At 35.0% G+C, this 25,835-nt stretch overlaps 1 protein-coding gene across 2 annotated transcripts in view; it reads right to left on the bottom strand.

Annotated features, from left to right (window-relative positions):
• MICU3 (mitochondrial calcium uptake 3) overlaps positions 1-25,835 on the bottom strand; it is a 54,927-nt gene that overhangs the window by 15,020 nt on the left and 14,072 nt on the right. For both annotated transcript variants that reach the window (XM_086611737.1, XM_086611738.1), the window contains exons 3-11: positions 22,189-22,220; positions 21,242-21,320; positions 17,994-18,041; positions 16,489-16,571; positions 12,405-12,476; positions 10,717-10,755; positions 7,464-7,559; positions 2,910-3,010; positions 963-1,134 (exon numbers count right to left, since the gene is read on the bottom strand). In XM_086611737.1, coding sequence (XP_086467863.1) covers positions 963-1,134; positions 2,910-3,010; positions 7,464-7,559; positions 10,717-10,755; positions 12,405-12,476; positions 16,489-16,571; positions 17,994-18,041; positions 21,242-21,320; positions 22,189-22,220 — 722 coding nt within the window. The remainder of the gene's footprint in view (positions 1-962; positions 1,135-2,909; positions 3,011-7,463; positions 7,560-10,716; positions 10,756-12,404; positions 12,477-16,488; positions 16,572-17,993; positions 18,042-21,241; positions 21,321-22,188; positions 22,221-25,835) is intronic.

Genomic DNA, 25,835 nt, shown 5'->3' with positions numbered 1-25,835 from the left:
ACCTTCAAAGGTCATCTAGTCCAACCCCCCTGCAAGGAACAGGGATATCTCCAACTAGATCAGGTTGCTCAGGGCCTCGTCCAACCTGGCCTTGAACGTCTCCTGGGATGGAGCATCCACCACCTCTCTGGGCAACCTGTTCCAGTGTTCTACAACTCTCATGGTAAAAAATTTTTTCCTAATATCCAATCTGAATCTACCTCCCTCTATTTTAAAACCATTACCCCTTGTCCTATCACAACAGGCCCTCCTGAACAGCCTCTCCCCATCTTTCCTGTAGGCCCCCTTGAGGTACTGGAAGACCGCTATAAGGTCACCCCGGAGCCTCCTCTTCTCCAGGCTGAACAGCCCCAACTCTTTCAGCCTGTCCTCATAGGAAAGGTGCTCCAGCCCTCTGATCATCTTCGTGGCCCTCCTCTGGACCCTCTCCAACTGGTCCATGTCCTTCTTATGTTGGGGGCTCCAGAACTGGACGCAATACTCCAGGTGAGGTCTCACGAGGGCAGAGTAGAGGGGAAGAATCACCTCTCTCGACCTGCTGGCCACGCTCCTCTTGATGCAGCCCAGGATGCGGTTGGCCTTCTGGGCCGCAAGAGCACATTGCCGGCTCATATTGAGCTTCTCGTCCACCAGTACTCCCAAGTCCTTCTCCTCAGGGCTGCTCTCGATCCATTCACCACCCAGTCTGTATTTGTGCCTGGGATTGCCACAACCCAGATGTAGGACCTTGCATTTGGTTTCTGTAAATCCTACAGAACATAATTCTATGCTGCTTACTCTACTGCTTTTTATTCAGCAAGTAATCTGAAAAATATCAGACACACACCTTATGATCAAAATAAAATCCTGGTAATAATTAATTCAGTGACAGAATCTCATTCAGTCCAACAAGGCTACGTTTTCATCCTGATGACACTGGGATTGGATGCTGTGGCCCACTTTTGTCCTAGCTAAACAATTACCTTTTCTTCGGGAATCCTGCAGCGCATGTTTTCCAGGTAACTTGATGTATTTTCCACATTTGTATACCTCAAAAGAATATGGGCAAAGTCTTCCTCACTTATGGTGTTCATCCCATTAGAGTAGGAAAGGAATTCTATCTCTAGAACTTCAGTTTGTAGGTTATCCATAAATCTAAAACACAAACATAAATATGAAGAAATAGTAATATATTTCTACTATTCATATCCTTAAAAGACTCATAGAACATACAGACAAATAGCATTATACAAATTAGTTCTCTTTTTGTAGCACCGATGGTAAATTTGGTAAATCTCTTATCTATGTTGACATATTTTCTAATCAACACAACAATCTTAACTCAAAGATGAAGTGTTTTAGTAAGGATTAAAATTACTTAATACTTAAATTTCTAATTTACTTCTAGCTTGTATTTCCTTAATTTTCTTCTTCAGTGGGTCACTGATCTTTATTTTTATATGCTAGACTGAAAATTCAATCATGGTACTAAATGAATTCCCCAAATTTATTCCCCATATAGTTACTTACAGATTGCGATTAAACCTTACCTTTCTCTTTTTAACAAACTATGTATGATGAGCTCTTGCAGTCTCTCAATCAAAACTTTTTAATACTTCACTATTCTTGTGATATTTCTATAAACTCTTCCCAACTTAACAACATATTTAATATATTCTGGACACTAAAACTGGATAAAGTATAAACCCAGCTACATATAAAAAGGAAATACAACTTCCCCAATTCTGCTTGATGTCTTAGTTACACAACCAAGGATGAAATTAGCTCACTGGCCACAGTACTGCACTGAGAGCTCATGTTCATCTGACTGTCAACCACAATCTGTAACACTTCCCTGTTACAGGTTCCCAAAAGTTCCCATCCTGTAGACATTGTCTGCAACACTCCTTCCTAATACATAACTTAACTTCTAAGAACTATGAGGATCTCAAATCAAAAGAATGTCTAGGCAACAGTGTAAGCACAAGGTAAACATACAGTAATATTTCTCTCACCAGTCCATACTTCAATGATTTTCTGAGCTGGTAAAGTAGTGTTGAATAAAACTTGATGGATCCCTTTTTCATTAATATGTCTACTAGGATTTGACCTCTTTAGCATTCACAACACCTTACAGCAAGAGATGGACATTTTAACTAGGTGCCTTTTGAAAAAGTACCTTCTTTTCTGGTTCTTGTTTTGAACTCACATCATGATTTCACTTGATGACATGGTTTTTATATTATGTGAAACACTAAATACTCTTCATGACATACATAATTTTAAGACAAAATATTTTCCAAACATCTGAGTGATTAGAACGCATAAAAGCAATAGGTATTGGGAGTATTTACTGAGGAAACAATAACCAAACACTGTATCTCTTTTAATCACACAGAACATACAGTTTTGTGGCTCTGTTTTTATGGCACTCTCTCTGTATTTTAAAATTCTATTTTAACTGGCATAATAATTAAGACAATAGCTTCCACTGTTTTTTTCAGTGTGCCTACATGGTATCTTCAGAAAAATCTTTACATTTGAGTATGTCCCTAAGAGCAAAGATATACACGAAAAATTTTTTTTAAAGCACTGACAAACAAGGTTAAAAAATAAAAATAATTCAAAACCAAGAAAAAAGCTCCTACATACCAGTAAGGACAGGGTTGGGGTTTAACCCCTCCATCTCAAACCAACTACACACCCAAAAGTGCTAACAAAATTTGCAAATGCAGCAGCAATAGTACAGGACTTTTTATTGTTGATCCATTTACTCCTTTATTTTGCTCTTTGTATATATAATACACACGAAGGTAATTTAAATTTCATATACATGTCTGCATAAACTGTGTGTATAGTAATATAATACACATTAATTAAACAAGCATGCAAGGATTTTTTTACAAGGAATTAATACAGTTGAGACTCACCTATAAAAATCTTCAAAGTTCAGTTCAGCTTTTCCTTTCTTGCCGAAAAAGTGTACAAGCAGTGTAGTATCTGACAGTGAACTTGAAATATCATCGGCACGCTTAAATATTAGAAGAAAAAAAATTAAAGGCCATGATCGGATCAATTACAGAAGTATAATCTGTGAATTCCTATCATCACAATAGACGTTTCTATTAAAAGACTTTGTGTTTAATGTTCACAGTTTTAAAAAGCATTACAATCCATTAAATTAATTTAGTCATGCAATTTTCACATGAAATAGCATTAGGCTGTTAATTGCATTTAGTAGAAAAGACTTAAAACAACAATATAATATAATGGAAGCTGCAATGAAGGAGGAAAAAGCATGAAAAATAAAACCAGAAACTCTTGTGGAAAAAAAATGGTTCTAGTCAGTTGAGGTAAACCATAAAAATAACTCCCTTTGTCCACAATCTCCTTTCGCTTCCACTATTCAACTACAAAGAAATTAAAGGATGTTACTTCATATACTCTTATTTTATATTTCAAAATTATTAAGTATGAGATTGTATTCCAAAACCACTCACATCAGTCAGGTCTACTTTATATGATTCTTTTCTCTAAGTAGCAGATGACTACGGTTTAATTGCCCAGATATATTTAAAACAAGAGAATTGTAAGAAAATTTGAAATCATGAAGTAATATTTTGACTCGTTCTCTTAAAGAACGTTCCTCATCTACCGAGTATGTGGTTTTTGCATCAGACAGGAGTCTTTGAACATATACTAACATGTTTTCCTTAATAACTAACTATAAACTTTGAAGGCACAGCATTAGAACAGTAAAACCAACTAATTTTGATCATTTCAAATAGCAAGAGTTGTAAATAGGAAGACAGGCATTATCTGCCATGGCAATACCCTTCTGCCATTAATGTGCATCTGCCAACATTTGAAATTAAAAATTTAGCCTCCTTGCTGCACCTGCCTAGGGAGAACCTTATGTCCGAGCTCTCATTTTTCTTACAAAGACAAGATCTTATGAAAAGCAATGAGTGGGAGCCAGTAATCTCTGCTCTTCCTAGGCAAGCTACCATCCATCAGCAACACCGTATTTTTGTTGAAGTGTGTCTGCCAACTCTACTGTTCAAATAAAAACAGAATACACAGTACAGAAATCTAGTAAGTATTTGGGAGATGCAACAGTACTAATTTATCACCATAATGACAGATTATAAACCTATAGGATTTACTGCAAATATAGAAAACGGTTTATACAGATCTATCAAGATCTGCATGCACACACCTGCAAGCTGCATCGAGTCCTTTAAGTCTGACTTTATTTCATAACTGAAGAGGCTATAAATTTGTAACAGATGGAGAAACTAAAGGAAAAAACTAGCAAGAAATTTTGAACAGTAGGCAGTAGTTCAGTATCGTGTACCAAGAAAAACCATTTTGTATCTACATTCTCTGAAATATACTGTATTAATTTCAAATTTACATACTGATTTGTGAAAAATGTAAAATGCAATATCCAGTAAGAGTATTTATGTATCAACAAGAAGGAACAACATGAGGCAGTAACAACACAAATCCTTTCTTTTCAACGTCCAAGAACTAAAGAAATGAGAGACTTCTCTGTACTTCAGTACAATCAGTTTAGGATTTTCAAGATTGTATTTCATGTACTCTACCTTCCTCTTTATTCTCACATTCTTCTCCAGGGAGAAGTAAGATGGCATAGTGTATATATAGGTAAGAGATATTTCATGTCCTTCAATTAAGACAGCTCTGCTCTTCAAGTGAGCAAACTAATTCAGAAAAGTAATCACTATTTGTCTTTTAATATTGTTATCCTCCACTACAGGACACAATATACTGAAATGCAGATACCCTGATTTCTTATGTCTTTTAAGCAATTAAATCCCTAAGCAGATTCAAACAATTTCCCTCAAGTACACTGAAAAGATATCAAATGTTAAATTACAGCCTTTCATCTTGCAAAAACATTTCAGAACCTTAGACTTAGGTTGCATTCACCCATATCTAAAGAACCATTTAAAAAAAATACAATCTGAAAGTCTTTTCACAATTCCCATTTGGTCAGCCTCACTAAATGAAAAAACCCCAAACAAAAACCTCAACCTAGAAACTCAACCCAGTATGCTTCTCTGCAGAGTTGCAGGCAACTGAAAACTACTCCTGTGCTCCTGCGTTGATAGCATTAAATAAATTCTCTCTTCAGGGGTAAGGATAAAAACGAAAGAGTTAGTAATTTAAAACTATTATTTGGTGTTTGTAATAAAATGAGTTTTGTATTTTAGATCAGTGAAAATTAACTTCTTTCCACATATACAAATGAGAGACTCTATTTTCATCTAATATGTTTTGCAGTCATTTAAACGAGAATAAAACCCTGCCTCGTTTCTCTTTACACTAACTGTAATACAAACCCAGGCAAAGAGACAAACAGGAGAGACAAGTGTTTCAGCCACGTTACTGGCTTGCTGCATAACCGCAACATCTTTTCCTCTCAATTTCCTATCCTGAAGAGCAGAAAATCTTTTTTTCTAATATTCTGCAAAATTAATTTCAAGCTTTTGATTAAAGAGGCTTGACTGAAAGTAAGTTCCACTCATGAGTGATGGTCCACTTGTAGCAACATATTCTGAGAATGAAGTATGCACATTATGTTTTGAATTAATAAGAGCTTTCTTACTGCAAGTCCTTGATTTTTCAATAGTGATAATAAATCTACTGATTTCCAGTTTCATTTAGTAATTTAAGAATAAACTCACAAACTGAATTCAGTGATAACCACCATACTCCAACAGGATGGTGTAGTTGCTAAATCAGGAATAGCAGCAACAGTACTGTAAACTGTCCTGGAAAGAAACTGGATGCGATGAATAACTTCCTTCCCCCCTAAAGAGGACTTGTAAATTGATTCCCACTACAATGAACCTTATTTACTCTCCTTTTCAACTTACACAAGGCCTTCTCAAAAGGCTATGAAACAACACAGACTCCAGTGTCACCTAGCCTTATGTCACTTTCTTAGTACAGATGGCTATAATATTATTTGGATGTGAGAGTACCTGGGAGAGATAAGAATATGGACAAAAGCCAGCTGGCTCAAACTTAACCCAAGTAAGATAAAGATGATTATGGTGAGAAGTGGGGAAACAGTCACTGGAGCAAAGGCAGGACATGATTTTTCTTCATAAAATGATTTACAAGTGAGCGGCGAGACTTTTTTGTACTTTTTACAGACAATTTAAATCAATGTTTAGTATAGCTGCTCTTAAGCTTCAATTACGTTGTAGTTACACATACTAGTCTGAGGCATCAGATGTAAAAAACATCTGCATTGGGAAATGCAGGTTCTACCTTCAGAGAAAAATCAAAGACCTTGTTTTGTTTAGCCTACGATATAAACTGAGGGCTATGAATGAGTTTATAAACACAACCATAAGTAAGAAGAAAAAGCCTTAGGAAAACGAAGAGACAACAGACTGGTATAAAGGGACCGTGAGTAAATTTAGCCTGGAAACTAGAAAAAGTCCATCCAAGTCCTTGGGTTATTCAATAGCTTCTGCAGAGGAACAGCAGGGACAAAACACTAATTACTTTTAATATTAAGCATACATTGCTTACAAAGCAAAGAAAAACATTGTTTTACCCTGGAGATCCATTTCAGTTCCTTGTTCATTTCTCATTATGATCCTGCTTATGAAGCATGGGACTTGAGACCAGAGAGTCAGTGGGGAGTTGCTCTATGTCCTTTAATGCCACAACCAGCAGAGAAATCACCCTCACTGTATGGGGCACAGAAAAGCCTAAATGATCTAGTTTTCTGACCCTCTTAAATGATCAATACAAATAAATGTCTTAATTATCTGTAAACAGTATCTGTTTATATTCGTATATCGGTATTCATATATTCGGTATCTGTAAACAGATAATTAAACAAGAATCTTATTAGAATTTAAAGAACTATGGAAATTAATTTGATGGCTTGGTGATATTGCCAGTCCTCCTTACTGATTGTGTTAATATTAAAAGATTGACTAATGTTTTGGTTACCTTAAAACATTCCTAGTTTGATCCACCAATTAAAATAATCTTTGCATGATACTGTTTTTGTGAAGATAAGCTCTGATAACTTACATTAAAAACACATTAAGGACCTAAAGATTAAAAGCTTAAAAAGCTGCAACTCTCATTAAAATTGTCATACAACTGGACCAAGCCTAAATGACAAAGGTTTCCTGAATTACTTCTCTAAACGTGAAATATTGTCACTATCAGTGTTAGAAAGTAAGGACTGAAGAGGACTTGATTTTCTCACTTTTTCAAAAAGTAACTTCGTTTTTACTTGGAAATGACAACTTTGAATTATCACACTGCATGGAAGCAAATCCATTTAATCTGAGAACTTCAGGTTCAAAAAAAAAAGTAATTAAAAGGAAGAAAAGAAACAAAGTGTACAAACAGGAAAACAATCAGAACAGAAACAAATAAAATGGCAGTCTGTTTACGGACCAGAGACAGAGGTTGTCTTATACCTCTGCAAGGTCGGAAAAGAGCACTTGGCTTGTGCTACGTCTCAAAGTATCCCAATAGCTTCTGGGGACAAGGTCCTCTCCTTCTGTTTTAAGAACCTGCAGAAGTTTCAAGAAGCACAATTGTTTGAATATCAAAGAATAATAAAACAACTGCTTACAGATTTTAAAGTCTTTTCCAGCTGATCTTCAAAAGCATGGCTTTTGCATCTACAGAGATAAATTTCTACCCAGTTACATGATATTTTGTAAATGAAAGGAACACTGGTCTATTACAGCTATTCGCCTATTACTCATAACTTGGCTGTGCCAAAAGTATCACCAGACTCCCAATTTCCCAAACAAAATAGAGAAAGCATAAGTTCAAAATATTTATTAAAACTACATGTGAAAATGTCCATATAAATTCAGTACTTTGCTATTGTTTTTTCTAACAATTCTGTTTTGCCAAAAAGATGTCAATTTATGTACTTAGGAAATTTGTTTTCTCATTGGTCAAAATATAAATATCACCATACAACTAGTTCTATAAAATTAATTTCATCCAATAATCATAATGACATCCTTCCATCAATAAAGAAATGCAAAAACCAAGCCCAATAAGTCCAACTTCAACTGTAACATCCTTATCAAGAAAACACTGTGCACGTCTGATGATCAAACTTACCTTCTTTAATCTGAAAAAAAGTGTTTAATCTCTCCAAGGAAAATATGCTTACCTTTTTGCTCTGAAATATTTCATTTTTGGAAGCCTGAAAAATCCTCCCTTATTAAAACAGGCCTTCCTTTAACTTGCAACTAGTCTTGGAAGATGTATGCATTTCTTTTTTTTTTCTCCCCAAAGAATCTAGTGGAGGTGATCCTAAAGACAGCAGAAGGCTATCTGAACTTGGTTAAGTTTTATTGCAAATTAATGAATTTTCCCCTTTCTCTCCACAAGTTAATCTAAACTAGGTCTCCTACTTTCACAGCTCCCCGCTCATGTCCATCTGGGCACACGGGACAAAGATAGAATAAGTTTAATTTCTCACTACAAATGAAAACAATTTTTTTTTTGTCTCAGCACATACTGTTCTCTGAGAAGATTTACGCTGATATGACTGCTGCACAATACATAAAATCACATTGTTATCATAAAAAATACCGTACGGAGTTGAAGGTTTATCATCTCTATGTATTACACAACACATTACGTTTAATGCTTCTACAAATTCTATTCTACAAGTACTTCCTCCACTAACCAATTCAACTCAGCTCTTTCTGTAAACTGTCATCAAAGAAACATGACAAACTACCAGGAATTATTCCAATGCTTAATGTATATAATATTTTTGTTTCCTTTTTGAAAAATTCTGGTTTTATCTTTCTTATATTATGGAGTAACAGTTCCTATGTTGCGGTCACAGTATTCTCATATAACTCCATTTAGTCCTAAAGTGCTAAACTCAGATAAATTTGTTTACTTCGGTATGTACAGAATTAGGTCCTCAGCAGTTTCTCTCGCACTTATTTATCCCTTTGATGTTTACTGGGTCATGTGAATGAACAACACCTCATTCTTTTATGCATACAATCTGTATTCACTGTATTTGTTCTCTTACTGAGGATTTACTTTAGCCAATGGAATTAGTACTTCGGGGCATGCACGTTTTATTTTCCTAACATGCATCTCATCATAATTAACATGTTCCGATTGGCATTTGTCCAGTGAAAGCACTCATGCAACACATGCTGAAGCAGTCCTAATACTGCAGTATGCACCAGAACAGGACTTGAAAAAATCAACCTATGCAAATGAAAAGACAAAAATACTTATGTAAAACATCATTGTATGCACTCTATGGCTTACAGATCTTGACACTTCTCAAAAAATTAAAACTTTCAAATGATGAAGTGAGGAGAAGGGCACAGCACTTTGGACTACCCCAGACATTTCAGGGCTGCATCTCCTTGGTCTTGAGTATCTTCAACTCCCCTGGACATCAACGGAAACTGAAAAGGCTGCTACACTTCTTGTTTCAGTAGGACAAAGAGAAACCCAAAATACTAGTTTTCTGTGGTGGGGTATTTGGTAGATACTGTGAATTCCTATACATCTGACTTTACTTTGTGCAGAGGTCTCCATTCAGGTAGCAGGAGGGCAGAAAAGGACGATGCGCACCTGGGCACCATTCTGATAAAGAGTTTGGATGTGGCTAGAGACTAGAAGGAGATTTTTTACTAAAGCTGAGAATTATTATATGAGTAAGAAAGCCTAACTAGTTTGGTTTCAGTTTAAACAGGAGACAGCACAAGGATATGGCAACCACTGCACAGCATCTTTCACTGATGTAAAATCCTGATCTACCAGCCTGATCTAAAATCCCTTGAATCTTAAGGCCTCCTATTTCCTACTACATTATTCTCGCAACATTGCAGCATCTAGATCATGTCACTGCACCTTTTCATTCAATTGCCCAAATTTTATGTGCTAACTTCACAGGAAAGAAATCTGTGCATTCCCATGAATTATTATATAAAGAAACAGACTTTAAAACTGGAATTTCACTAGTCATCTAATTCTTGTAGGTTCCCTCCCTTCACTTTGAATATCACAATAATCATACCAAAACAAGTTTAATTCTTCTATTTTAACAGCAAATCAGTCTTTTTTTTTACAATAGTTTTACTTCTGCTGTAAAACTCCTCAAAAATTATTGAAAATAAGTTTACTGTCATCTACATAATACAGGGACTATTTTCTCCAAAATTCTATTCTAGTTCTTATTTATTTGTTCTGTAAGTGAAGCAGAAAAATACAAATGCTCTCTTCTGGTTTCTTTTTTTTTGGGAGGGGAGGGGAACGCGGCGCAAAGAGGTGAAGGATTCATTTGACTAATTATTTCTTCACGTTTTACACGAGGGGAGAAGACAGACCTGGATCAAATGACTTATGCAGGATGACTTAATTTACATATGTTAATGAAAATAAGTCTATAATTTCTTAAGATATATTTTGTCCTTTCCCCTAAAAATACCGTTTCCTTCATTTTACAAAAATAGAGAAACCGTTTCTCCTGGTAGAATTGCCTGTTTCACAACACACACAACAAGCATGCACAACCTTTACGCAAGTAAAGATTCATCACATTTTTACTGATTAGCAAAAGTAATTTACTTGATGAAAAAGATAAATATAGTAAATTTCTTATAGCATATTATTTCATCTCACTGGTGAAGACTGCATAAATTGAAAATTAATTAACAGAGTACATACACTGTTAGTAGAAGTATGATATCCATAAAGTTGAAGACGCTGACATACAGCAAAAACGGGCCAAGCCAAGTATCACATGTCAGAATGAAGTCAAAAGGAAGGAGGAGGAGGGGGGAAAAGACAACAGAATAGGTTAAGACAAGCAAATCTTTCTTTTCTATATTATTAGAGTTTATTTGTTTGCTTTTAAAATGACAGTGAAGAAAAAATGGTTTATATTCAATCTCATTTTTCAAATTTTCAAAAGAGAAGTAAAGAGCTGCAGAGATTACTCTGAGGAGAAATGTTCCATGTTGTAATCTTTACTTTTTCCAAAAGCTCTTCCTTTGTGTCTAAGTTTCCTTTGTTAAGAATAAACAGTGTGTGATAGATTCAACAATTGACCTACAGTTTTGAAAAGCTGAGAAGGATAGGTCTTTCTGGATGGGAAGAAAAGGTCCCTTTTATGCTCAGCAAAGGCTTAAAAAGTATTAATTCTTGAAATTCAAACTTCCTATGGTTTCAGGGACAAAGATGTGAGATCAAGCATCTACGGTCCCAAAGGATAATGAGCACTATGAGAAGCTTTGCAGAGATGTCAAAATATTTCTTACAATAAGGAATTTTTGGCATAAATACACAAATGAACCTTTTTTTTTCTGCTGTGGGCTTGACCAAGATCTGATTTTAACAGTAAAAGAAGTTCCTGCTACTGCTGCCATCCTCCAGACAAACTACCACAGACTTGTCTATTTCTGACTTACCTTTCTTACGCATATAAGAAATGCAAATTTGACATTATATAAGAATGAGTATTCAATATTCTGCAAAAATCTATTCGGATAATATAAACAACTAAAAACATTTTGCATTATTATTATTATTATTATTATTATTATTATTATTATTATTATTATTATTATTATTATTTCACAGCCTTACAGAGGGCTGGAACACCTCTGCTATGAAGACAGGCTGAGAGAGTTGGGACTGTTCAGCCTGGAGAAGAGAAGGCTCTGGAGCAATCTTATAGCAGCCTTCCAGTACCTAAAGGGGGCCTACAGGAAAGCTGGAGAGGGGCTTTTTACAAGGGCATGTAGTGATAGGACAAGGGGCAATGGATTTAAACTGAAAGAGGGCAGATTTAGATTAGATATAAGGAAGAAATTTTTCACTCAGAGGGTGGTGAGGTACTGGAACAGGTTGCCCAGAGAAGTTGTAGATGCCCCATCCCTGGAAGTGTTCAAGGCCAGGTTGGATGAGGCTTTGGGCAACCTGGTGTAGTGGAGGGTGTCACTGCCCATGGCAGGGGGGTTGGAACTAGATGATCTTTGAGGTCCCTTCCAACTCTAACCATTCTATGGTTCTGTGATACTACTCTAACAATAACACTGGGTCATTACTATTCACTTTTTCCTAGATTTATAGATTCCAAATGGAATCAATGCTACTGTCATAATATGTGATACAATATTTAAACATTAATTTTTCCTTTCTATAGACCACTTAACTATTTTTTTTCAACAGCTGCAGTTTAGGTTAAACACTTTTTTTCTATATATAAAGTAATGCATACTCTTTTAATGATACAAGTGTATTGTTTAAAAAAAAATTGGAAGTGATTAGTGAAATATATACACACACAATTTTGTCCTGCATCAAAGAAAACAAACCAACTACAAACTGCAACTGTTTTTAATTTTTCTCACCAGCATTGCACGTTTTTCTTCGTCTCCTTTTCTTTCTCTCTTCTCATTTTTTTTCCTGAAAATCTCTTGCAGCTAAAAAAAAAGAAGTCTTTTCGTTCTTACTTAGTTTTCAGGCTATTTCACATGCATAACAATCATTCATTGTGAGCAACACTGCAAACAGTATTAAAATGTAGTTCTTTACTAAAATATCAGTTTCAATGATGCTTTATTGTTTCAATGATGCTTTATTGTTCATATTCATGCCTTCATGTTCCTTCTGTGACCTTAACCATCACATTAAAGGGAAAAAGGAAATATTTTTTCCACAAAGTAAGGCTAATAATTCTATTTGGCAGCACAATACTAAGAACATCCTATTTAGCTTTACATTTTAGCCAATCCAGCCTATACAAAAATGGGGAGTTCCAGCCTTTTTCACCACCTCAAGGCACATCCTTTCTTGCAGGGTACTAATTAGTATCTGTGTGGCTATGTGGTCAGCTGGATCAATCTTTTTTTCATACTGTTACCTTCCAACCACATCAGTTCATACTCCTGCTGGCGCAAGGGAGGGGTAGAAACACCTGGTGGGGGTGAAACATTCCCCTTTATCAGCAACAAACTACTATTCAAGAGTAATTTATCAAGTACCCTTTTTTTTTTCCCCCAAGTCTGTTCAAAGAATACCTTCAGGTCTTGTAAAATACCGCTTTCACAACTTTCACTACATTAAGAGCTTTAAACATGACTTCTGAGAAAACCTCAAATACAAGATTTAAAACATACAGATTCTTGAGCATATTTATTTTTGGAAATTATAAAGTCTTCAGAGTAAGAACAGGTCTGTACTTATCTTTTTTGTAAGTATCTGTTTTATATATATTTTTTTATTTATAGTAATATTTATTAATATTCCAAAACCATTAGAAAAAAGTGTCACTGTTATTTTTCACAGCAAGAGAGAGCAGTATGAACTATGATGCCATCTACATCTCTACACTGATCTTCAGTTTTTCAAAAATTGCATGTGAAAATATTGTGCTGCAACTTGTAGCATTTGGTAATATCAAAGTGGGCTGGAAAAAGAATAAACACTATGGCTGACAAATTTGTCCAATCTAGTATATGGTATTTTCAGAACCAAATATCATGGCATTCAGACACAATTGTGTCAGTCACTTCAGAGACCTGATTTTACCTACTAGAAGCCTGATAAAAACCTGATACTGTAATGACATGCACAGAGAACTCCCTGGGGATCAGAATGGGAAAGACAGAACGTGTGTGATAAATTTTGCAAGTAAATTTTCCAAATTTAATTTCAGAATACCATATTTCAGAGAAGGCAGATGACTAAGACAAAGGGATCAGCAAACTCTACTGTTAAAGTATAACAACATTGGAATAAATGAACACAGTCTAGCAATTAAATAGCAAATTCATTTATAGATAACGTTTTACGAATTTCCAAAATTGACTACTGTGTTCTGGAATTGCCTATAAGGCAAATACAGACCAGAATATCGTGTGTTTCACTGTATCTATTTTTGAGTACAGGATCAATTCACAAACCTTGGTATGTTTTTTCTAATTTTTAAAAATCTACAGGCATAAATTACTGTAACCTATGCTGACAAGAAGAGTCATGATAGGACATCTAGCTGGACGGCCTAGAGTACTACGCAGTTTGCAACCCAATACTAGGGAAAGAAGAAAGGTAAATGAAGAGAGAAAAGTAGAAAGAAAATACCTTGTGAAAAGTAAAGTGACAAGGCATCAAAAGGGAGAGAAGAGTGGCAGTAACTGAAAAATCGAAAAAGACTGGTAAAAAGCAAGGCATCCTTGGATGTATTTCCCCTGCCACAGAGGCAAAGGGAGTAGGTTTCTGTTGCATTCATCATTAAAGCACTTGCTAAACTGGAAATGGATCTTTTGTTCAGAGGGAGTGCTATAGGATACCAGTGAGTAGAAAAGTGAATGCAAAAAGGATCTAGGAGTACTTTCATAGGAACATTGTTTGAAATAAGATAATGAGACTGACTGCTGAAAGCAGTGAAAACAAGATCTCCTGCAACAAGGGAAAATAATCCCTCTGTTCTCTGACCTCACCCTTATGACATAAGCAAAGAGGAAAGCACAAACACCATGGAATTAGTTTACAAAAACGCTAAAGCTGTTATCAGAAAAATTAAGTATTTTTCAACTCTTCACTACACGTACTCTTCAATAATCACATAGGTGATCCCTACATCAATCTCTTCAAGGTCTCTTTATTTGCAAAACTGAATAGTATTAGCAATACTTCCAATTTTATGATAGATGACTGTAATCAGTGGAGAAGCATTTTGCAAATGCTGGATATAGTTCAGCTGGAACATTTACAGTCTCCTGCTTCCAGGCAAACAGGAGATGAAGCATAACCAAGCAAGGTGAGTATAGATGCCAAATGTATGTTCTGGGGCCAGGTCTATCACAGCTGCAGGATCACTGACTCAACTTTTATTTTCGTTATGTACTTTTACTTAAACTGGCATTATCTATCTGCCTACCTACCTATCTATTTTAGTCCTTCTCACTTCAGATCTAGCATTCTGACTTATGGGTTTTGATCTAATTTTTGAAGGGTAGTAATCAAGCAGACTTAGGGTCAGGTTTAATCTATACAAATTTGTTAAATACAATAATTGGTGGAGAACAGTGTATCTAATGTTTGAAAATTCTCCTTTTTTTCTTCTATCCACCATGTCTGGTAACAGGAAAAGAATAAGAAGGAAAACTTTTTATCAGGGACCATGACAGAGAACAAATAAAAAGCAGCACGTGAAGAAGACTATAAAAGCATAGTTAGAAAGAAAGGTGCAATATCCATAGTTAAATGTTGTCCTTGCTTCCTGCCTTATACTCTTATTTGATTTCATTTGAAGCATCAGTTTCTGAAAGACAAAGCTTCCTGCTTCAATTTCCTCCCACTTAGCAGTTGCGTTGGACGTTGTCGATCTATTCCACCACATTCTGTTTTATGAAATCATGAAAGACTTTTTTTTTCCTGTTTCTTTTTTCCTCCTTCTTCTATTTTTCTTTTGACTAATTAATCCAATCTTTGCTGGCTTCTTCCCCTAACCGTAGGAGATGCAAATATAAGAATGTGAACATTTAATATCAGAATACAAAAATGATGTCACAATTTGCAAGTGGTGACAGCTTCAAAAATAAATGAGACCTGTCCTGCTTAAGCTATGCTACCAGAAAACAAGTCCCCCAGATCTCAGATATCACTCACTTGGTTGTGTATCAGTTCTTTGAAAAGAAGAACTGAGGAAAGTTCAGTGAAGAAGAATTCACAGAACTTCTTTTTTCAAGCAATAAACTGAGTAATGCTCTAGTCTGAAAAATACTGTAACTCAGATTTGTAATGTAACAAAATCTTTGATGCAACAAAACTACTGCCAAGTTCTAGGTGTCCCATCAACTGTTCCAAAGCACATGAAAATTACTCAGCTCAAAGTCAATTTTGCTATCAGGAATATTCTCCTTAACAAGAAATCACTGAACCCCAACTCAGAAAACTGCTTCAGCATATTGATTTCATGGGCTGAACTAGATATATGTACAGTACATTTTATTTCGTTACAAATCTTGTCCAAAACAGATGATAGTGTTACATTATGTCGGTCAATATTTTCAGGTCATCTGGGATTATAAGATGACTGACTGACAAAATGAAGTGGTCTCCCAGGAAAAGATTCTTTCACAAGCCCCTCCATCATTATGGCAATTAAGTAATTCTGTTGACCATTGATATAGCCATATTGCTTTAACGGCCTAATTATCTGTGAAGGCAGCAGCAATTAAAAAGATCCAGAATAAAAACTGGACTTAAGATTCAAATATCGTTATATAAAACACACCCATGCACTGCAGTAAGGAGATATTATTTACACTACATTTACTATTTACATTAAATAAGGCAAATAAACAACTATAGTCAGTGAAGAATAGCTCGCGTTCTCATGATTATTGACATCATCATGAGTCTCAATTTAGACAAAAAAATGAATTTCAAGATTACATCAAAATATTCAAAGACTGAAAATATACGTACCACTAAGAATTCCTTTTTGTCCACCATCTCATTGCCATCAGTATCAAACATGTTGAAAGCGATTCTAAAACCTGCATGAGGCTCTGTCAAAAAAAACCCCTGCTATTCAATCATTTATTTGCTTGGAAAGAAAGCAAATACAAAACTGTAAGAAGTTATTTGGTTTCTGTTTATAAAAGCCATATCCTCAACTAATTTAAATTAGTACATTTGTATATACAGTAAATGCAAATCATAACATCTGTAAAACAATTTTATCCATCTTATGAAAACAGAAGGCATGCTAACAAATTCATAGGTTAGGGGAAACAGACAGTAGAAATAGAACGTAAAATATCCAAGAAAAATATCTCACAGTAATGGCTGGTTGGGTAGTTAAAAGTGTTTGTTCATAACTAGAGTCCTTTTTATGTTAAAGCCCACAAATTTGTAGAAAATAAATTTTCCTTGAAAACACAGTGTTCTAAAAGACATTTTTAAAAGTTTTGCAAAAAAGGTAGAGGATGCAGCTATGATGAAAACAAATGATGTGTTGAAGGAAACTCAGAATTTTCTTGTTTATATGCTTAGAGTCACTGAAATCAGGTTAGAATTTCAAATTATTTCTGAAACATGGAGACTCTGAAGCTAACTGTAGAAGAAGCCTTTAGGCGACATTTTGGTGATACTCAATGATTTGCAACATGAACGAATTATGGACAAAAGGTAGTCCAGATAACAAAGAAATGATGGAGGAATATCCACTGATCCAGCAGTTAGGGACTGTAAAGGTCCAGGGTCAAATTCCTGCTCCGATTCACAATAAGAATCCAAACCATATCTGGAAAAAAAACTAATGAATCCAACAAAAATGTTTTAATTACATACAAAGAAAAGACAAAATAAAACACTTCGCTCCTTCCCAAGAAACACCCCTTAAAATATCAAAACAAAGTCTCTATCAGGCTTAGTTTACTCTAGCTATAAGTTCTTCAACTTTGTTTTTATGAGTGGTAGAAGAATTCAATTTATTCAATTTTGTTAATGTTTCCTAACAAACATTTACTCTAATTTGACAGATTTTATAGTTTATCATTGTCTCATTGATGTCACCCATTATGCATGAATAGGTAAAACAAACTAGTAATAATGTTTATCTTTCTCTACTCCCTCTATCCAATGTCCTTTATGAACTTCGGTAAATTCAGCTAGAAATTTTGTAGGAATTTCCAAGAAGAAAATAAAGTTAAGCTCTTAACTGGGGTTTAGGTGAAGTGTATGGCTCAACTTTCTCAACAGTCAGTAAAAGGTGTTCTAGATAATAAAGCACTTAAATAAAACATAACACAAGATTCCAGGAGGATGGGAGAGGTTCAAATGGACATGATACATTTTCTTCCGTATTGGGATATACAGGAAAGCAGAAAAAAAAAACAGAGTATTGTAACGTAGAGTAACACATTTAGAGCTTTGAAATTTGTAAGGAAGTTTTGTTTGGGTTTTTTTTTTTCTCCAAAACCACTTACTTGTTAAAATACATAAGAGGAATAAATATTCTGTGTAAGATATCACACCTGAAGACAAAAAAAAAGAAAAAAAAGGTTATGTCATATTAGTTTCACCTTGTCTTCACATCCTAAACCTGGAAACATGAAATCTATGTGTAAGGAGAATTTTTGTACATTTGCATATGCATATTCGTATTTGTGTGCATGTGACTGTATTCAACCTGGTCAATGAGTTATTTGTCTAAAACACTGATCTGTGGGGTATTTTTTTTTGTTCGGGTTTGGTTTTGAGTATTTTAGGGGAGGAATACAATAAATATGGCAAATAAACAACTACAGTCAGTGGAGAATGGCTCATTAAACAGAAGCTGGCTAGATTCTTAGAAGCTAATATAAACGATTTATTCAATTTTCTTTCTGAAAATCTCACCAATAATTCATGACAACACTCTCTAACAGTATGAGAACGTTAATAGTGCTCCCTCCTGATACATACCATTTGAATACAATTCTTAACTTTAATATGTGCTTTGTAAGTGCATGTCCTATATTAATTGAAAACTTGGCCTCATGTTACTTATGAAAGCATAGATTTGGGCTTTTGAGTTGTCTTTATATGCACATTTTCATAATCACCACCTGAAATTTATATTAAAACTCTTTCTAAACAAATGTGTAAATTTTGTTAAATATTTTTAAAGCCTGTTAAGAGACATTTGTACTGTCTCTTCTTCTACATTCAGAAGATCTGTAAGGAATATATTCTAAGCTTTTCATCTTTTGTTACATGTCAAAAGGCAATAATGGCGTGGAATGGTACTTCCTTTTCTCTTCAGAAGTGATTGAAGCAAAATTTAAACCAGCGCTGAAGCCAATATCCAGGATAGTGTGTCTGGTACCCTAAGCTGTATTTCTGCTTTACTAGCTCTGGGGTGAAGAGATAACCTTGTAGAATGCCCTTAGTACCACAGAAGAGAAGCATCTTATAGTTCAGTAAGAACTGAAAACAATGACTCGCAGCTCTCCCAAAGGCCCTTAGCTCTAATAATCTCCAAGGCTAAACTAGCAAAACTGGTTCCTGATTTCTGACCAACTGATTTTGTCTGTCCTGCAAAACCAAAAATGTTAAGCCAGTCCACAGTGTTAGACTGTTTCAAAAGAGTTAAAAAAAAATACTTAGATGACTAAGAGTAAAGATGTCTATCAGCTGTGATTTCCAAAAGTTGCTGGCTGTCTCCTTGATTTCAGTCCAAGTCAGGTGCAAAAGTTTTCCTAACAACAGCTACATCTTTGGATGTTTAAATACCCTTAAAAATCTGACTTAACTGAGTATGTGACAAATTGTGTGAATAGTAATCTCTTTTTTTTTTCACTGAAAACCTATAAAATTAAAACTCAAACATTGTATCATCCATTTAGATGTTATATTTATTGAATACATTTAACATCAACACTTCTAACACTGCCAAAGTAAGAAACTTTGGCATTTTCTACTAATATTTACAGCACAAAAAGTTCTAAATTAATTATGTCCTGAAATAATACTCAAGAGAACTTTCTCTCCTCTTGAATAGCTGAAATATGAAAATCTCAACTGTATTTCTCTTAGATACCACTGTCCAAATGCCTCCCCAAACATTCTGCCATACAATACTTGTCCCTAAGAGCCAATTGTCCTTAAAGCGGAGAAGAATGTCTCCCATCCTCAAAAATAAAAGTAAAAAATAGCTAACCACAGAGATCTTCACAGATATTCCATAGACTGGAATGTTAATACAATACAGAAGACCGATAGTTAACTAAATTGTCTTTGGAACCTAATCACACACTAGAAAGAATCACTAAACCCCTTAACCTTTACTAGCTGAAATGCTGCCCTACCAATGTCCACTTCACTCATTAAAAAAAAAAAGTATTTTCCCATCTTCTGATTCAAGAGAAAATTTAAGTCTCTAGAACTAAGATTTTACTACTGCTAGTAGATCTAGTTAGGAAGGCTACTAAGTATTTTTAATATCACCCCTACTCTTTTCCTCAATTTACACATGGCTACACACCAAAGATTAGCAAAGATTAAATGCAGGCATTTAAGTAAATAAATAAAGCTCTATGCTTTATCTTCTTGATTTTATACAGCAGCTTGCAGAAATTAGTTTTCAAAGGCCTAGTTGAATCTGTTTTGACAAGTAGCTATCAAGAAATCAGATACCTCAAAGGTTCTCATGCAGTGATGCAACATGTTCTTTAATAGCCAGTCAATAAGCGTAAATATGTATTTTTGTTTGTTTGATGACACCTTCTTTGTTGTAAAATGGAGGAAGGAAGTGCAATTGTCAAGTGGTCTGTCACAGGTATGAAGACAGCAATACAAAAGGCCTTGAAAGCTTTCTTTCCTGTTGTTTGTACTGGTATATTGTAGCTGTAGACAGATATTTCTGGTTGATTGCTCTGAGTGTTATGGGAGAGAGGCTCTGAAATTATGATTGAAGAGAAAGAAAAGCTTACACCAAGATCAGAAAGAAGAGATGGAGCTCACTCAAGGGTAAAACAAAAATAAGACTTAAGGACAACTAGTATAAACCTATGTACCTCATCTGATTTAAATGAATCTATAGCAAAATAAATGGACATAGGCCTTTGTTACTTGCTCCGTATCAAAATGTGCATGTTTTAAAGAAAACGAGTAAACTAATCTTGGAGTATGCATGTCATGTACTAAATAAGCACTAAATCAGAATGAAGGAGACATGAATTCAATTCCCACCCCATGTCACTGGCTTACTGAATGACCTTATCAGTCTTAAGACTCATCATCTCTTCTTATATTATCTATAAAATAACAGAACTCACTTTTTTGTAAAGCATGTCAAAAAGCTGTGTAAGTGCTGAAGTTTATTACCAATTTTACCAACTTATTCTGCCAGTTTTGAGTCCTCTTAATTCCATCAACTTCTGTAGAATTTCACTGGCAGAAAACTGCAATAAGATATTGCTGAATCAAGACTGCCATTAAGACAAATTGAACTTGAATCATTCAAACATTAGCTTAACATACTCTGAGATACCAATTCCCTTGCAGAGGCTAGCTGTAAGATGGCATGATTAAAACACTGTAGAGACTAAAGGGAACATTTTCCTCCGTAAAATGGAAACAAACACTTTTTATCTGCTTGAAGATGTGACTCAGATTAAAGTACATTACTTCAGTAACAACAGATTATTACAAGCAATAATTTGGTTCAGGAAAATAAATTCTTATCCCCTACCTTTCTCATTAAGATTACGGAAAAGTTTGGATGACCCTTTCCAAACTGGTGGCGTCTCCATAAGGATCTGATTCAGTTCCTAAAAAAAAAAAAGATTTGGAAAAGACAAAAGATATATATCTAAATATTTAATGAAGTAGTTATCAGATTATGAGTAAATGCTAGGAAATCAAGACAAAAGACAAGGAACTGCATGCAAATCTACCAGTTAATTTAACTTCAGTCTACCACAGTGACTTTGGAATTACTCAAGCACATATATAAATTTTGCACACATGATTAATCCAAGAATTGCTCATCTGAGTAAATCTCCATGAATACTAAGTGTTTGCAGAGTTGAAGAGAGACATGTAACATATTTTTTGCTGAAATTACTCACCATGCCCATATTCACTGAAGCCAAGGATAAGTCCCCCTGGATTTCAGTAAGGTTTTCATACAAACTCCAAGCAATTGTTCTTTTAAAACACTCAACCTGAACTAAAGCAAACTTCACCCATGAATATGAATGTACTTAAAACACAGGGATACAGACAGAGTCCTCTTGCAGTTATACAAATGTAAAAAAAATAAAATGTAAGAGGCACTTCAACATCACAAATGGTAGAGAGTGGCATGAGTATTTCAGGTAGCTTTGGATACACCTGTTACATTGAGGCACTAGTGAAATTCAGTCAGATACGGGCTGAGGAAGGAATCGACAGAGGCTTGAGAAAGTCAGTAAATCCAACATAACAGGCACAGCTGCTCAAGTATCTTTGAGCTTCTGAGTCTAAGTTTCATTCAACTGTGTCTGAAGTGGCAAAAAGAAGAAATTAAAGCGTTTGGGGTGTTTTTTCTAATAAGGATAAACTCTACTTTCTGTTGTGACCCCAAGATTACATCATGTAAGAAAGTAACTGGAGCCAGATCTATGGTTATAAGATAGCACAGGAATTATTGCCCACCTGCTTTGAAAGGGATCGCCACTTTTTAGCATCTGCAACAAAAGACAAAGTTATGAATGTACAGAATTCAGTTATGCCAATGTGGTGTCATAAAAAATAAAGTGCATCTATACTGTGTTTTCTAGCCAAAGAAGAAATATTTTCCCTGCTTTGCACCAGGCTAATCTTTAACCTAGTTCCAAAAATTCTCTTTATGTTATTAAAAAAACAGTTAGCTTAATACATACCTAAACTCCTAACTTTAAAGAACCAATTCAGATGTACAGTTTTAAATCCAGCTCCACTTCAGTGAGAGAAAAGACTTTCTACCTCCAAAATACACCACTAAAACACTAAACAGGAAATAGAGGGCATTCATGCTAACCTGTGGTATCAATATTCTGAAACAATTATATAGAATCAGTGGTATTACAATGCAGATTGTAGGGAGACCTGGATTCTGGCCCCTGCTTCAGGGACCACTCATACTTTTTAAAGCCAATACAGAAAAAAATCCTTGAAACTCCACCAGATGCTAAGATTCTTTTCAGCTATTCCTAATAACTCAGATTGATGTTCCCTTTTACAGCATTTGACAGGCTCAATTTTTTTAAGTAATTTTAACAGAGGAGCTGAAGAGGGCCTCCAGTTCAGAGCTGGAACTGCTCGTTAACACTGCAAACTGATGATGAGTAAGACTGAACAGTTGCTTTCTTCCTAACACCTTACTTGACAGACTCCAGGAGCAGAAAGAGATACTGGCATTCAACAACAATTGTTCACATCCATCCAGGGATTCAAAACTTGAGATTTGTCACCACCCTCTCCAGACAGATTTGCACAGATTCAATATTAAGATAAAGCACTGTGAATATCAGAATTCACAAAGGTACAAACATGTTATGTGTTCATAACATTTTGGTTGGTAAAGGCTCATTTTTATAGAGCAAAAGACCGTGTGGTATTAGAAATCCCTTTCTCATTATGAACTTCATGCTCCGTTAAATAATTGTGATGATACAGAAGCTACTCACTGTGGTCTTTCATGAATTCATGGTTAGAAACTCACCGAAATTCTAGTTTTACATCTTGGTAAAGGTTAGCACTAAGGCTGTCCGCAAATCCCACTCCAACTATGGTGGAGTTGTATCAAGCAACATCATAACATGAGTTAACAGATTTTCACATACTTTTTAGTTTAACTTTTTAATGTCAATTCAAGTCTTGACTCAGAATACTAAATAAAATCCAACAAAAGAGCCTTTTTCCATACAAATTGATATAAGCTTATGCCTACCAGAAAAACAAAACAAAAACAAAAACAGAGGAATAAATATATCTAACTTTCCAATCAGATAATTTCCCAATCTCATATATATTAAATAGATTTTCTTTCTAGATGACCAAGTGACTATTTATGTGTGTATACATACTTTCTACAGCTCAGCATTAGGCTAAAATTACTATTCTTAGAGCTAAAGGGAACAAAATATATTTCCTCTTAATTGGCTAAATATATAAACATATATTCAGATTATAAAAATGTATCAAGCATGATTCTTAAAAAGATTGTATTTTCCCAAATGAAAGTCTGCACCATAAAGGCAGAAGCAGTAAGTTAACTATAGCATTTTTTTCATATTTTTCATCATAACTGCCTGGTTTTAAAAGTTACGTTTTATAAAAGAAAATATATTCTTACCATATTAGTTAGTGTTTAATCAAAAAAGGAAGTGAACACCCTCTTGACTTTTGTAGAGTTTACAGGATTTCCAAAGTAAATAAATCACAATAGACACATTCACTCCATCACAAATCTCATTCAGGTCTAGTATTATTAGCTTTTCTATAAAGCAGGCCTAAAGAGCTACTATTAATACTCTTCAAAGGGCATTTTTGCTTTTTGACAAAACTCAAGACCTTTCTATTCTTCATCCATAAAATACCCTGAGTGTTCTTTTTTTTTCTCCAAAACAGATATTCTAGTAGGTCTGTCTGAATGGACCCAATTATTTACAACTTGTAACTTACAAAATGATCCGAAAATACAAAATATGATGTTTAGCACATATTACTTTGTTCAGAAAAATACTTTCCTTAAACTGACTATCTTCAACAGAGCAAGACAGAAAATTAAGACTTGCCCAAACAGACAAAGCAGTATGTGGCCAAAGCTGCAGTAAAACGTAGTCAGAGATCAGAAGGTGGAAGTGGTAATACCTGCAGGTCATCTACTTCATCTACTACTACCTACCTGCCAGCTTTCTGTCAAAACATCCCGGACAATATGACTTCCACTATAATGAAGACATCCACTTCTACTCGGTTACAGCCTCTTACAGTATCCCTTAAAATAATTATTTCAGTCATGTAATTCCTAATACCATACCAGTCTATAAAACTAAAGGACATCCAGGTTAGTTTTGCTTTCAGTCTCAGAGATGAACTGGATGCATGGGAAGGATTTTGATACAAACAAAGTTTGCTACACTGAGCTCGGAAGGGTGCCTGACCGTTCAACTCCAGATCTCTTCTCCTTTAGCATGAGGAGAGCTGAATGTCCTTGTGAGCTTAACACTTTTTGGTTTCGTGCTGGTTTTTTTTTTGTTTTAAAATCTGAATACTTTCAGTGAGAGAGGAAAAAGCATGAATGTCATTAGCATGGAAAAATCTTAACAGGGAACCATACATAAAGCGTGTTCAGACCAGTCAAACTGTCATAAAATGGAGGTAAAATTAACTGGTTTTTAACTGATCTCCGGTATATGGCACAAATGCTTCAAGATCATACATGCTGAAACCCAATTCCACAGTAACAAAAAAAAAGGAAGACTTGGAGATCTGGGCAGAGAAAATAGATATAAAGTGCTAATGTGTATTTGTATTAGCTTCTGTGATAAGGAATCTGCTTCCTCTCTTTTAACTGCAGAGCAAAAAAGAAAACGAAGATTTGCTTTCTGGTAAGAGTTTCAAAGTTTTACAAGTTTTCACCATCTAATCTCTGTCTTCTGCCTTCACTGTTATAATGAGATCAAATCTTTATTCAAAAGTTATAGAAGTTTTGATCACTGATGTGCCATGGCTGAATTGTGATCTTGTTTGATTACTGTTAAGAGAACAAAGGGGGAAAACGTAACATATGCACAGAGCCTTAAGCTCTCTTCTGATTGTTTTAGCTACTTCTGACTGTTCTCTATATTAGCTTTGTGATGTACATGTTAGGAAGAAAGACCTAAGGTGAGTTATTATACATGTCACACCTGAGCAAAGATACACTTTCCCCAGAAGTTGTGTGCTGCTACCAATGCACTGCAAGCCTGAGGGCCAGGAAATCAAAATGGATCAGAAATGCATTGTAATATTTCACCTTACTATTTAGTCACTCTTTGATACTTAAAGCAAAAATGTTAAAATAAGTGAACTAAAGTTGATAGTTTATTTTTCATTAATTTAATTAACACATAGTGTTAACTCTCTGGCAACTTTTAAGTGTGGAAAGTGGATCCCCTGGGGGACTGAAACTCTTACTCAGAGCACGTTATCTGGAAAGCCATGATACGGTTATAAAATCTCTGTAGGGCAAAAAAAAACCCAACACGATAGCAGATGACAATTTAAGATGGCAAAATTTGCAAAACAATGTTATACTAAATTACTTAGCAAACTTA

This window comes from Tauraco erythrolophus, chromosome 5, assembly GCF_009769465.1.
Source record: "Tauraco erythrolophus isolate bTauEry1 chromosome 5, bTauEry1.pri, whole genome shotgun sequence".
NCBI classification, from domain to species: Eukaryota; Metazoa; Chordata; class Aves; order Musophagiformes; family Musophagidae; genus Tauraco; species Tauraco erythrolophus.
The sequence above is the reverse complement of the archived record's forward strand: the minus strand, read 5'-3'. Positions and strand labels throughout refer to the sequence as shown.